The 14,176-nt window shown below is 44.6% G+C and overlaps 1 protein-coding gene and 1 long non-coding RNA gene across 3 annotated transcripts in view; one reads left to right on the top strand and one right to left on the bottom strand.

Annotated features, from left to right (window-relative positions):
* LOC143900599 (uncharacterized) overlaps positions 1 to 14,176 on the top strand; it is a 53,375-nt gene that overhangs the window by 29,762 nt on the left and 9,437 nt on the right. For both annotated transcript variants that reach the window (XM_077412138.1, XM_077412140.1), the window contains one exon: positions 4,602 to 5,339. In XM_077412138.1, coding sequence (XP_077268264.1) covers positions 4,602 to 5,339 — 738 coding nt within the window. The remainder of the gene's footprint in view (positions 1 to 4,601; positions 5,340 to 14,176) is intronic.
* Positions 1,020 to 4,556, bottom strand: LOC143900618 (uncharacterized). Its single transcript, XR_013257841.1, has 2 exons — positions 2,585 to 4,556; positions 1,020 to 1,911 (listed from the first exon to the last, which is right to left on the bottom strand). It is a non-coding gene; the product is annotated as an uncharacterized LOC143900618 (long non-coding RNA).

The following is a 14,176-nucleotide window of genomic DNA, read 5'->3' as shown; positions in this document are numbered from 1 at the left end:
TTACCCGGTCGCGGTCGCTCCTCGGCTCGCCGCGTATGTCGAGATCCCCCGCGATCGTTTTTAAATCACCGGATACGTGATAACGGGGTAAAAATGTTGATTTACTCGGTACTCGCGCGAGGCCGAGGCGAACCTCAGGCGGACGCGCACAGCACAGGCAGTCGGCTCCGATGAACATTGGTTCAACGATCGTTCCGCGAGCGAACCTGGGATACCTTACCTTACCTTGTATGTGTGTGTGCCACCTACATAATTCATATCGGTATGGAGCAGCCGAGTTTTGAGACGAGGAGAGAGGAGAGAAGAGAGGAAATAAAATTAAAAAAAAAAAAAGGAAATCGCGGACGGTGTTTTGTCGATGAATTCGTGACCGAGACGAGGAAACGGTCGTCGCGCGAATTCCTATCGGCCGGCCGAACGAGACGACCGAGATCTGTAAGGGAATAAAAAGTCTCTCCTTCCTTCTCCTCGCGGTCGCTCCGCGCTGTCGCGATGGATTACCGACACGCGTAATACAATATTTCCGTGTAATTCATACTGGCCGTTGGACGCGAGGAGTCCGCGCGCGTCGATTCCCGGCTTCGCGAGCCCTATCGTAACCGATCGTACGATCGAGAGATCGTTAACGTGAAACGTGTAGCGCGCACTTGAAAATTACGGACGAGCAATTTTTTTCCTCGTTGACGATTTCAATCCTCGTGGTATTTCGGAAGTTATTGTAATTCAAGCGGCGTGTATCTGACGGCCGTACGATTCGAAAATGGCATTGGCGACGAGCCGATCGCGCATTTCCCACGTGGGCCTCGTTAGTGGGCTCGTGCGGTTGAATTATAATCGCGAGGGAAGATGTTAAAGGAATCGTTTTAGAATTCACTCGACGTCGATTGGACTTCCGAATCCTGTATTGTCGCCGTTGTTTCACGTCGACGTAATATTTGGCGCGCGGAAAATTACAGATGTGTCACACTTATTTTTGTTATCGATAGATTTTTCGGCCGACTTTGTGAAAATTGACTTTAAATTGTGGAAAATTGTACGAAGGCTATTTTTCATTCTGAAAGTCGTCGACATTTTTAATTTTTAGTTACGTATATTTCAGTCTCGTATATATCTTTGGACATGAAATCTAACGAGTTATATACGCCGTTACATTCGTAGTGTGAAATTCTATTCGACTATTCAATTTTTAATCGTTGCTACAAAATAAATTGTCACTGCTCTTACTCAATGTGTCGTTAATTTAACTAAAATAATATTAATTTAACTAAATCAATGGAATTAAACTAATAGTTTTGTGTTCAAACAATAAATTACGACACACGTGGTAAATAAAAATAAAATGTTATTTAACTCAAGGTATCGATTTAACTTTTATCCTTTAATATTTAACAGTGTACAAATAAGAGCAATCGTGTTATATTTTTAACTCTCAAATTAAAACTCTTGTAGTTTTGCCGTCCGCATCTCCGAAATTTCAATTCAAAAGAAAACTCGCAGTGATCTTAGATTCGATATTAACTAAAAAAAATCTTCTCCCTTCAGGAAAGAAGAAAAAAAGGAAATTGCTAACTTTTCTTCTTCTCTCCTATACTTTTACTTGAACATAAACGTGACGTAAGAGACAGAAACGTCCGTGATTTGATTATCGCATTGCGTGTTTACGCTATCTGTACGGTCGCTCTTAGGGCCGTAAGACTATCCTTCGACTCGCCATGTGGGGATCGCCGTGATATGTTATTACGTGTGCGAGTGCAGCCCATCGAGCTAGGATCGCGAAGTGGCGTGCGTCGCGCGCTTTTCTTCGCACGAGGCTTTCATTCATATCAGTCTTATCGTAGCTCCGCTATCAATGTACGCGACTGTTCGCTATAAGTGACCTTGGGTATAGCCTCCACTGTCGTCACCATCGCACTGAGTAGATGAGAAAAAGACGTGATTAGAATTCATTAACCCTATAACAGCGCGAGATCGTTTGACAGCCGCACAAACGACACCCATGATTCGCCCACGATACATTTTTTTCTTTAATTTTATCGTAATTGCGTAAACTGCTGCCCTTTTTCTTGAAATATTATAATAAAAGCGATAAAAATAAATACATTATACCGAGTGAGAAGAATAAGAAACGAGACAAAGAAATATTTTGTGGCTCAAATGGGGTTTAAATATTTATCCTGTTTTTTTTTTTATTTAACGCGGAGAATACTGGACATCTAGATCCGGAAAAATCCAATTACTTGGATAAACGAGGGTATAAAAAGGGATAATCGTTGTCTCGCGGCAGTAGCCGACATCATTTATTGCGCATGTTAATTCTCGCCTTCGTTTTCTCGCTCACCCATCCCCTTAACTAGGCGACACGCGCTCATTGAATCCTGTACGAATAATCGATAGCGCGCGTAATGAGTTTCTTCTTCTCTCTCGCGCGTCTTCTCCCAATAATACCCTCTAGCCCGAAAGACGCGCGCGGACGAAAACTCGCGATTTCATACGCTGTCGCGGCGACGATTCGTTTACGAGCACGTGCTCGTCGAGGATATGTATCTGCGCTTAATTATCGCACCTGCCATCAGCTCATACATACTCATTGTAGACACATCCGATTATCGATCCCCCATAGTCGCCCAATGCGTCATCCGACGTACCATATCCGGATGTCCCCAATGACCCCTTGGCGTTGGTGGTGTTCGTATTGTTGGCGTTGCCAGCGAATTTTTCCATGAAAGAGTCTTGTGGGACTTTGTTGGCTCGATTTATATCCCTTGATTTATATGTATATCCTATCGGTCCTGGATCGAAAAGATTTTGTTCTTTCAACCCAGGGCCTAGGGGTTTCCTCGATGAGCGATGAAATACGATATTGTTCGAGGAGTATACCTATACCGTCGGTATAAGGATAGCGGGTACGTCGAAAAACGAACCGATGGGAAATTAATATCCTTCCTCCCCTTCCCCTCGCCCAGATGGCGAGCGAATCCTTCCGCGGTGTAATAAAGTCACTAGAGCGCAAATTCAAGAGAATGAAAGAGAAGACGAGAGGTGAGCGCGCGAAGGTGAGCGGGGCGAGTGAGGCAGGGGGGGAGAAAGAGAAAGAGGGAGGCGGAGGATGGATGAGAGGGAGGACTACGCAGGCGTCGATAGGCGGTATAGCGTATAGCGCGTAGGTCAACGTACCTTCTTGCCAGGGCCGCGCGATATATTGCCGCATTGGTACCTTCCCCGATTCGGCGAACCTGTCGACGAAATTTCCAGCGTACGCCGCACGCGACATCGCGAAATTTCTCCCTCTTCAATCCGAGAGTCCGAGAATGACCGATGCTCTCGACTGACGTTCGAAGACGTGCGATATTCGGATTTTTTACATATTCTCCCTGATGCTCCGCGCGAAAAAAACCGGCTTCAAACTCGAACATACGCTCGTGCAAAGAAAGACGGTCTGATCTGTTGGTCTAAAATGGAGAAAAATTGGATTGGTAGACGGTATACGTATCGCGGTTGATACGTAGGAATTTATTTTCTAAACTTAAGAGTTGAACTTGAAAACTATTAAGCCAGATTTTGATCAAACAAGCAAACACGAATGAATAGCGTACTTCAATAATGAATGTGAAAGGTGCCAGGAATACCACCGGTAACGCCGTTCGAACTCATTGATGCAACTTGTTCATTCATGTTCGTTCACGTTTGCATAGTCCGAATCCGAATCTTTGTATAACATTTTCAATCGAGTTTTCAATATTCTCCTGGATTTGTCTCTCGGGCGAAACGATTTAAAAAATTACGAAGAATAAAGATAATAAAAGATATATGATTTATCATGACTCATATTCGCGATTTATATATGAATTTATATGATTTATATGAATTTTGTTTCAAATAAGACGTCTTCGTGCAGCAACGGCAGCAACATAAAGAAATGTCCCGTCCGGATGTTACGGGACATTCAAGTATATACCTGTGAATATTCGCGTGCGTCAGAAACAGGAAGTGATTATTTCTCGGAGAAGTAAACGCGGTATACTCGGTAAAAGTGAACCGTAAAATCTGGAGACATCGCGAGACATTTTGAATATTCAAGAGACATCCCCAGAAGTGTCCATTAATCTCGGAAAAATCATTCGATCGCGTAACGTCCAATCTGTAGCAAAGATGAAAAGTGCGACCACAACGACTTTGCAATCGCCTTCACGGCGTTTCCGATGAATTATCCGATTACATATATTTGGATTTTGTAGGAAACTATATTTACGATAATTGCGCGACGCTACGAGGGTCTTGAACGCAATCGCGTGATGATCTTCGAGCGTGATTTATTCACGAGCCGTTGACTCCGTCGTACCTCTATTACCGTGACTCACGCCGATAAGTCAATTGACTATATGGAACAGCGCATTGAAAAATGCTTCTGCTATATTTTTGTCCCTTTCCGCTTCTTCGAATGTTTCGCGGAATTTCGTAATAAAAGGCTTGACCAATATGAGACCGCGTAACGGTTTCGAAATTATATACTTAATTACCACGACGATATCGTATTAGTAATTAAGAAGTGATCGTAGTAGACATTGGAAGATCTAACGAGCATTATTTTATTTTTTTTACAGACGATCTCAAGCACGTGCATCAGGCCTTGCTGCAGAGTGCTAAGCGCGCGGGTTCCCTGGACAATATCACCGTAATCGTAGTGTTCCTGACGCCGCCGCGTGAAATCGCCTCGCGCTCAAATCCGTTCCTGACGCATCAAGCACCGAATGGTCTATTACTGAACAATATGGATTCGAATAATCCGATCCCGTCGAATCGCGATCAATTCGAAGTAAACCCATCGGCCTTCATCAAGCATCTGTTGGAGGATGCGGATCGCCCCCCTTACGATATGGACTTACTTACCTCGAATACCGTGTCCGAAAGAATGGCCAGAAATGGCAAGCACCGGGACGACGACGACGAATACGATTACGCGGACAATTTAGGTCCGGAGACCGACGTCGACGCCGGCGAGGATGTGCGCGACGACAATTACCCTCTCGCCGCATCGTTGTCGCTCGATCCTTCCCCCGAGAGCGAGAAGTCGCCGGTGGAAGCAGAGAAGCACGGCAACGATGACGACAGGAACGACAACGACTATTCTAACCGCGACAATGCGAACGTCTGCCCGGTGGATTCGATAGTAGACGATGGCAATGTAGACAATCGTGTCCGACCGAGCGACAGAGACGTCCGCGACGCGGACGACGAAATGCTGCGCGACCACGGTGACGACGACGACGCGCGTATCGAGACTGCTGGCACGCATACCGTCGTGGACGATGACAAGTCGCAACCCTCGCCGCGAGCTGCTAGTAAGTGCAACTTGTCCGTTGTAAGGGCCCGGCTGTGCGCCGCGCTGGTATACGGTTACGCTTATCGCACGGTGAGCAATCTGTTCGTGTCGTTGGCGAACTACATCTCGAACTCGTTCGCCGTTTTCAGTCTACGCAAAAAGTGAGCCGTATCTTTGCGTCTTCGGTCGATCTCCCGAGAGACGGTTCGAAGATTCGAACGGATCGGCTACCGAAGATCCATACGTAGAAGACCGAAACGGACGAAGTCGAGAAATGTACAATGTCGGCGACATGTCAGCGGATTAAGCGGCGCACCACGTAATATAGTAACGGAATAATCGATAAAATTGTGCTAATAATTGGGCGTACTGCAATACAAAGTATTTTACATCCTTTTGAGGAACAATGCAAAGTATCTTAGGCAGTTGTTTTGAACGCTAAGATTGCTACGTCTCTAGCATTAGAGATCCCTGAAAAGAGTACGGTATTGCTCGTTAACAATATCGCTTTTTTCAAGAGTACGAAAAGCGAGTCTATCGTAGGGTACGCAGCTATTTGGTAGACGCGTGTTGCGACGCATAGTCTTTCATGTCACGTTTCCTACATATGCGAGTGCATCGTAGGAGTGCAAGAGTAAAATTGAAACGCATTTGAATGCACAGTGCACTCGATGCGATTTACATCACTGAAGGTAGAGTGCATTCTGTAATGACCCGCTTTTCGTACTTACGATCCGCAAATGGAGCTTACCCTCCTTATATATATTCTTACTCTCCTTAGTAACAGAAATACGGCGAATACTTTACTTATAGCGTCGATTATGGCTATTACGTCTGTGATCTTATTTGGATAAACAGAGTCTGAGATCAAGCAAAACTGCTCTATTTTTCTGCCGATAGAATGTCACGCGGGCAGATTATCGCGTTTCTCTTTTTTTTTTAATACAGATATGTTATCATTATTTGATGGCCTATGTCGCCGTGTCAAGCATAGCTGTAGTCGACTACAACTTTAACTTTAGTTTTTCCTACAAATCTATGTCAAGGTCAGTTTGACTCTGCCAAATGTGAAAAACGTTTGATTATTGTGACTCATGTGCAGGCCTAATGAACAACAAAGTTCGAAAAATCGCAAGTTGACGAAAGTAGTCGCGAATGTATCGGCGAATATACCGTACGAGAAACCCTGTTTCTCTAATTGACTTTAAAATTGATTCTATCTAACCCGCATCTACAGCACCGCGAAAAACGGAAATTGATGCTCAATAAGGGTAATAAAAAACGTTTGTTGTCGCCACAAATGCACTTTCTCGATAAGCGGAAATATAGAATGTCAAGTAAACGAGTCTCGTTAGCGTAAGCTGGGCATCGTAAATCTTCATTAACATTAGATAAGCAATTTTTTAAACGTTCATTGTGTCTGAAAACGCAGGAAAGGCTTGTATTACGGTTATTTATAGCCACAAAGAATAGATAATGCTATTTCAGAGCAACAATTAGTAATCAATCTGACATATTTTGATTCAATTATTAAAAATTAAAAGATAAATAAAAGTTATTCATTCGTTAATTAAATTAATAACAAAGTAAAAAAAATTAAGTGACTTTAATATTAGAAAAAATTACGCTATTTCAAATTTAAAAATAGAAAATAGAAAAAAATTAATTTATTTGACAAGCACAAACTTTTAATTACTCTGTAATATTAAAATACGATATATGATACGCGATCGGATTGTTGACCATTGCTCCGCAATATTATCTTTGGCACAAATTTGCAAACATAAAGACTTAACGATTTTTTAAAGAAATTCTTGCATTTACTGACACACAAAAATATTTTTACGATGTTCGTTTTTAATATTTTATCCTCATTTTTTTCTTAATTTTACTTTCTCCGTCAAACACTCATCGTTATCACGCGAGAAACGGATTTCTTCGCGGGATATATGAAAATCGTTACGATATTCTGTCAATGAGACGCGTGACAATATTTTTAATCACTGAGAAACGATGCTTACGCGCGATAAGGGCCAATTGATATAATTTGATATGTATATTTCGGGCCGAGATACGGAAGTAAAGCAATCCCCCATTATCGTTATCGCCAGCACGTTCAGATGATTAACCATCATACGTCTCTGACGCGTCGCGAAGTACCGTTATCGACGTTCGAATCGAGCGCGCGTCGGCCTAGCTCGCGCGCCGCCGCGTCGCGATTGGCCGTCACGGCGCGCTCGCGTCGCCGATTCGTCATAGAACGGCCAATCGGGCGGCGTGCCGCCAATTGTCGCCGGTCATGTGGAAGGGGCTTGCGGCAGCAGTTCCTCTCGAGCTCCGCACGGTCGTGAGAGCGCGCGTCGTTGGGTTCTCTCGAGTGAATTTTCGCGGTATACATCGTGGTGCTCGCGTGTCGACCGCCGGTGTTTTCCCCTGGATTATACCGTCGCTTCGGGTGCCCCGCCACCGCCGACGCTTCTCGCGAGGACGGACACGCACGAGCGCGAACGAGGGAACGTTCTTCGAGGTACGTTGCACGCGGCGCGCCCGTGCTTCTTCGTCGGTTTATCGCCGGGCACCCCGGGGAACCCTGAATTGCGTATTTAAATTTGGAGGTGACGCCGCGTGGCGTCGTACGCCGCGCTTCGCAACGGGCCACGGGCCCCGCCGGCGATGACAGCGTGTGTACCCCGTACCCCGTATTTGTTGCCGGCCGGCGACCGGGACGGTCGAAACCGGCACAATCCCGACGCCGATGCCGATGCCGCCGCCGCCGCCGGTCCCCCCGATCCTCGGCGCGATAGACGCAGAAAGAAATGCGTCCTACGTCGCGACGGTAAGCGCGCTGCCGTTGCCGTTATCGCGAATAGGCGTAGAGATCGTTTCCGTGGCCTACAGCGAGAACCGAACCCGATGACGTTATACCGGTTTCGGGGTCCACGCCAATGTTCCTCGCTCTTTGTTTCTTTTTTTTTTCTTGCCCGTTCCTTTCTCTTTCTCTTTCTTGATCTTGTAAGATATAAATGAATGTTACAATTCTACATATATTTTTTCCGTCTCTTTCTCTTTCGTGGCGATCGCAGGAAACTAATTGCGTCGATATTGAATCGAGGCCTGTTCCGCTCCAGGTCGTTCTCGAACATTCGATGAGCTAGCTCTTCGGTTTCCGCCTGTCGTGCGAACGAAGAAAGAGGAAGTAGTGGCGGTCTCTGTTCGAAGGGGCCGAGGGAAGGAGAAAAGGACCGTGCCTCGCGCGTCAGCGTCATGCGAAGCGTGTACGAAAATATCGTGTTGTGAAATCGCTGTATTGTGTATACTAGCCTGTCGTCATCGTCGTCGTTGCGCTGAGAAGTCGCGTTTCGCGATTTCGTCGAGTATGACTCGCGCCGTCCCGTCTCGCGATCGAATTCAAGGCAATTCCAATAAGTTTGACAAATACGCGAGAGTTCACGTCTCTCGCCTTCTCGCATCTTTCCGTTGTCCAGTAGTTCAAACTCGGAGCATTCTGTATAGAGATTCTCTGTTCAATTTATAATATCAAAATTCGAAATACTAATCTTAATGATCAGTTTAATAGCCAATTAGTCATGCAGAATGACGTACAAATCCTTTCGTCGACGGAAGAAAGCGCTTCTTGAATCGCTTCCCGAAATTAAATACATTGTCTGCCCAGCGGGTTTTGCACGTATATCTCGAGGTTTTCAGTTTATATCATGAGCATATAATAGAAAAATATCGTATATAATGTGATTTAAATAAGACTGGGGCAAGGAGGAGCTATTTGAGTCAGTTGAAAAAAACTGGATGAAAGTTTTCAAAAAGTTCTAAGAAATCAAATAACCCATAACTAAAAAAAAAACCCCCCGAAAATTAGAAAGCTCCTTCCTGTCTCGAAAACTTTCTATCCGATTTCTTCTTTAACTGACTCAAATAGCCCTTCCTTACCCTACATTCTTAAAGTAGGTTTTCGTGGGCAGTGAAATGCAGCAGCGGTGAGCAGCGGTTTAGTAATTTCCTAGAAATGTTTGACTCACTTCCGGCGCAAATTTTTGCTGCTCGTGAAATTGGTCCTATACAGCCAATGCTGAAGCCCGAATTTCGAGCAGCAAAAATTTGCGCCGGAAGTGAGGCAAACATTCATAGGAAATTACTAAACCGCTGCTCATCGCTGCTGCATTTCACTGCCCACGAAAACCTATCTTTATAGTTGTAGAATGACTCACTTTTTATTTTACATTGTTATCTAGCTGTTCAACAGGTTTGTTCTTTTTCGAAGAACTTCCTGAACTAGTACACACTAGTGCGGTAAGTTGGAGCGAGACGAGAGGTTTGTTCGTGTTACCTGAAATCCCTAAAAGTTCTTGAAACGAGATAAGCATCCATTTGGACGTTGGAAAGAGAGAACGCGGAGATTCCAAGTCCAAAAAGTATAAGAGCAACAAGTAGACCCTGAGTATATTTTGTTTTCTCTAACTTATCGCACCAATGTGCATCAGTTTAGAAAGTTCTTTGAAAAAGAACAAACGGTATATATATGTCGTTCGAAATTTAACGTTAAACGATGATTGTCTTTCACAAGCGTTTTAAAAAAATTCGATAGCGCTGGAAAATCGGGCGCCAGCCACAAATGACCGCTATGCCGGTGTTAGCCCTTCAAACTGCGCGGAGACTCGCTGTACATAGCGGCATTCTTTGTGCACGAAACATTTTCGCACGTTACGCGAGTCCGTTTATGTATTGTATAAACTTATCGTTAGCGCCGAGTCCCTACGTTCCTACGTGTCAGCGATATTAAAATCATCTCCAAAAAGGAACAAAACAAAAGCCGAGCGCCCAAAAGCGTCAATAATTCAACGAGCGTTCTTTATGGAACGCTTGTAAAGGGCTGATAAAGGCTCAAAGGGCAATTTTCAAACGCCGATCCTTTGAAACTCAAAAATATTTTGACGCTCGATCTTCGACTTTTATAGAAAAAGTAAAGAGCGAGGAAACACAAGCTGTAAAATATTTTAATTTGGTTACCGAGATGAAAATATGTAGTATAATTACTAAGATACAGGGTTTATTGAACCGCAGCTAATCTGAGAGCTTAAGTCGTGGTAACGTGACATTTTTATAATATTTTAAATCAAGTTTCGTTTCGTTGGACCTAAATTATGCCAATGAGAAATTATTATAGTAATTTAAATCTTTTTATTACAACAGACACAGAACAGTTGTGAAAACAACACTGTATAAGCAAAGATTTGACACTCTGAAGCGGTTTTTCTGTCGAGTGTCGTATCAAACGTGCGATACGAGTACGAGATGGGAGGAGAGTCGGGACCCTCGAAACACTGACTGACACGCAGATCACAATTTCGCCTTCATGATTCAGCGCTTCTTTTTATCTCGGCGTGCGACACGGATCCAAACACCGGACCGAGGCCGATAGCAACAGGGGCGAGAGATTATTGCGGAAATCAGTACGGATAATGCATAACCGTAAGCATAGCCGTCGGCGCTATGCTTTCGCGGGAGGGAGAGGGAAGGGGGGACATTTCCCCGACGGCCTTATGATGCAATTAATTCGCCGATCGCGTGTCGTCGCGTCGCGTCGCGTGTTGTGTCGTCTCTATACGTATTTATAGACTCTCTCGAAAGTAAAGCGCGCGCGCGCGTCCGTCTCGACGTTCGTAACCAAATGTTGTTAAGGTGATACCTGAACGCGGCACGAGGTAATCGGATCTATCTATCGCTTGGGATCACCGTCACCGGGGTCTCGTCTTACGCTGAATTTAAGCGAATTATCGTGACGCGGACCACGAATGCACGTACGTACACTGACAGTGCCAGCGGTTCATCTTCTTTACCCGCACTTTTTTTTTTCCTCCCATTGTTCCGTTATAGTCGATTCAATCTTGAGCCCCACTTGACGTTACTGAAATTTAAAATGGGATACAGATCAGGTGCCATTTCTATGACGCTTTCACGATTTTGCCAGTTTTCCGCTTCTGTCGACGACGTTATTCGCACGAAACCTCGCGATGCAGCTTGCGAGAGGTGCCGACGAAGAATGCGCGGTAGGAAAATGGAAATGATCTCGGAATTCCGGCGAGAGAAAAGATAACGGAAAACGGGTGCGACTAGTACGGCCGAAAGAAACGGGTCGGACCTGCGATCCGATCGTGAGGTGTCTGTGCGCAAGTTTTTCTTTTTTTCCCGTCAGGGCGATCCTACGTGGCAAGAATTATCGCTGCGCCCCGCAAGAAGCGAAGAAGTGGGCTTTGGGCTTTCAAGAAATGACGTTTATGCGACGGGTTGTTACGGCGTTAATCCCGGCACAACCGCTGCGATAATATTTAATCCTTACGCACAGCTGCACGGTTTTCATGTAATTCGAAAGAAGTCAAGTAAATTTGTATATAACGACTATAACGTAAGCACGCAACAGCGTCGGCGAGTCTTTGTACATAGTTTTGTAATAACAGTCACAAGCGTGACTCTCTCCGCAGGAATGTTTTACTCGAGATGACAAGATTTTTTAATTAATTTTTTGCTATTTTTATCGATAGAATTTAAGCGAGATAGTGCCCGAGAGTTCCCGTACATAAGACTGTAATGAGACAAGCGTGACTTTTTTTTTTACAAGGTACATCTTACTCGAGATAACAGTTTTTAAAATAATTTTTCGCTACCTTCGGCGATAGAAGATAAGGAATTAATGAATCTTGTAAGTTTTGAACGGACAGTTGCCGACGCACTCCTCAGAGGATTAAAAAACGACTGTGTAAAGTAGAAATTACCGCTGCGCGGAAAGCTATGCGAGAACTACGTTCAAAAAGGAGGCGGCGGGTTTAGAGTGGTATTAGTTGCAGCAACCGCGGCAGTAACGTTACAGCAGATGTAATAGATGTTTTTTTAATATTCTAATAACCATAATTTTGCGCTATTGCAAACGTCGCGTGCCGTACGGTGTGCACCACGTAGTTCCGTGGTTCGCTGGCTCTTAGCTACGCTTTCCACGTTCCTTCCCGCTCCCCTTTCTCTCGTCGCGAAGCGCGAGCGTAAAAATCGCCGCGTTTCACGTATACGGAAAGCGCGAGAGAGCGCAAGCTGGAAAGGGCGGTCCGTGGCTGCGCGTTCCCTTTGGACGCTTTCAGCACGAAAGCGTCCAAAGGGAGTGCAGCCTATAGGTATATGTAAGAATCGCGTTCGCAAAGATGTGTCGCGACTTTCGGGGCCTAAAACGGAAACGCCGAATGACCGGGCCCCGGGGAAATTCGCGTACCCGTATGCATCGTTTGTTCTTAAATAAACGCTCCGTCATTACTTGAGATAACTATTTGCGTAACGAGCAATGTGCGTCGGCGGCTCTCTGTTGCCGAGGCGAACGAACGAACGAACGAACGAACGGCCGCACCACCGGCATGACGCGTCCCGTGCCGGCTAGTTAAACTTGCCATTTATTACTTCGGAATAATTACGAAGCGCCTATCGCTCTTTTTAACATAAGCCTTCTCTCTCTCTCTCTCTCTCTCTCTCTCTCTCTCTCTCTCTCTCTCTCTCTCTCTCTCTCTCTCTCTTTTTCTTTTTCTTCTACGTTCTGTCTTTTTTTGTTATACTCGAGCGAGCTATGTGCGCGAGTACCATTTTGCGACTAAAATAGAGACTTCTCACGTGTCTCTCAAGCAACTTATTCGTCTTCCATATCCGCGCGAATCCCAAGATTAAGCCTGAGATGAGACGGTCGGGAAGATATCTTTTTACTCCGAAGAAAAAGTCCGGTACTTTGGTACTTTCTATATATAAAATGGCATATAAGTTTTTTTTTTCCTTGAAAGGGAAACATTTATAAAATATGCCTGTTCTACGGGTTTTGGATGATATAAAAATATCCATCCACAGAATAATGAAAATTACCAGAAGTTTACCACTTCTCAAAAATAATTAGAACTCGAAGAATTATTCGAAACTCGAAAAAAATTGTCACATTGACGCTCTCATCAGATTCTTAATTTTTTAACGCTTGATTGTCAAAATTCTTCGAAGTGTATTAAGAATTCAGGAACTCCTTGTCGTCGAAGAAATGCCAAGGCTTTGTCAATTATATCGTAATTCTGACAATTTCTCGTGGCTATTTAGAAAGATTTGTTTGGAATCCCCCCCAAAAAAGAGCCCTCTTAAATCGTGACGTACGCAAAGATTTATTTTATCGACGCGACTCTTGCAACGTAACCGGCAACAACTGTCGATCGAGCGCAAATGTCCCATTTACTTTTCGCGATCGCGGTTTCATTCATGCACTCACAACTCCGGGGGCCCGTGCAATTCCTTTTTAGGCCACGCGTCTGGTTTCTCGAGTGTGAAATATGCGCCGCTGCGCCCCGACGTTTTCGTATGTAAATCAGCAAGCCATTACAAGCAGTCATTCAGTCGTCGATCCGCGCGAACAGAGGAGATTTATAAGTAGTTAAAGTCCTCCCTCTTCTCTCCCTCGCGAAAGTGCATGCCAAAAGTGCGAAGTATATCAATGATACAATTCCGTCTCCTATATACTATGCACTTGCCCTTGAATAACGTTCTCTAAATTCTTTACAATTTCCGTGCGTTTTAGCAAATCTGTATTTTTTATCTTAACTGGAAATTTCCAACTTTCCGAGTCTTGTTTTCTCGGAAAGTCACCGTTTCCGTTGCCACCCTCTGAAACCTCTGGACTCGTTATATGTCTAATCTACAAATATCTCGTCGTTCTACGTTCTCGAACGTATCCATACCTCGTGGAACATACGCCGCCCGGCTCCGCAATACACCCGAATCTCTTACGTCTCGGGATATAATCGAGAGAGACTGGGCTTTCTCTCTCTTTCTCTATCT

The sequence above is a fragment of the Temnothorax americanus genome, unplaced genomic scaffold, assembly GCF_048541705.1.
Source record: "Temnothorax americanus isolate GAGA-0224 unplaced genomic scaffold, ASM4854170v1 Scaffold3, whole genome shotgun sequence".
Lineage (NCBI taxonomy): Eukaryota > Metazoa > Arthropoda > Insecta > Hymenoptera > Formicidae > Temnothorax > Temnothorax americanus.
This window is presented reverse-complemented; position numbering and strand designations above follow the sequence as displayed.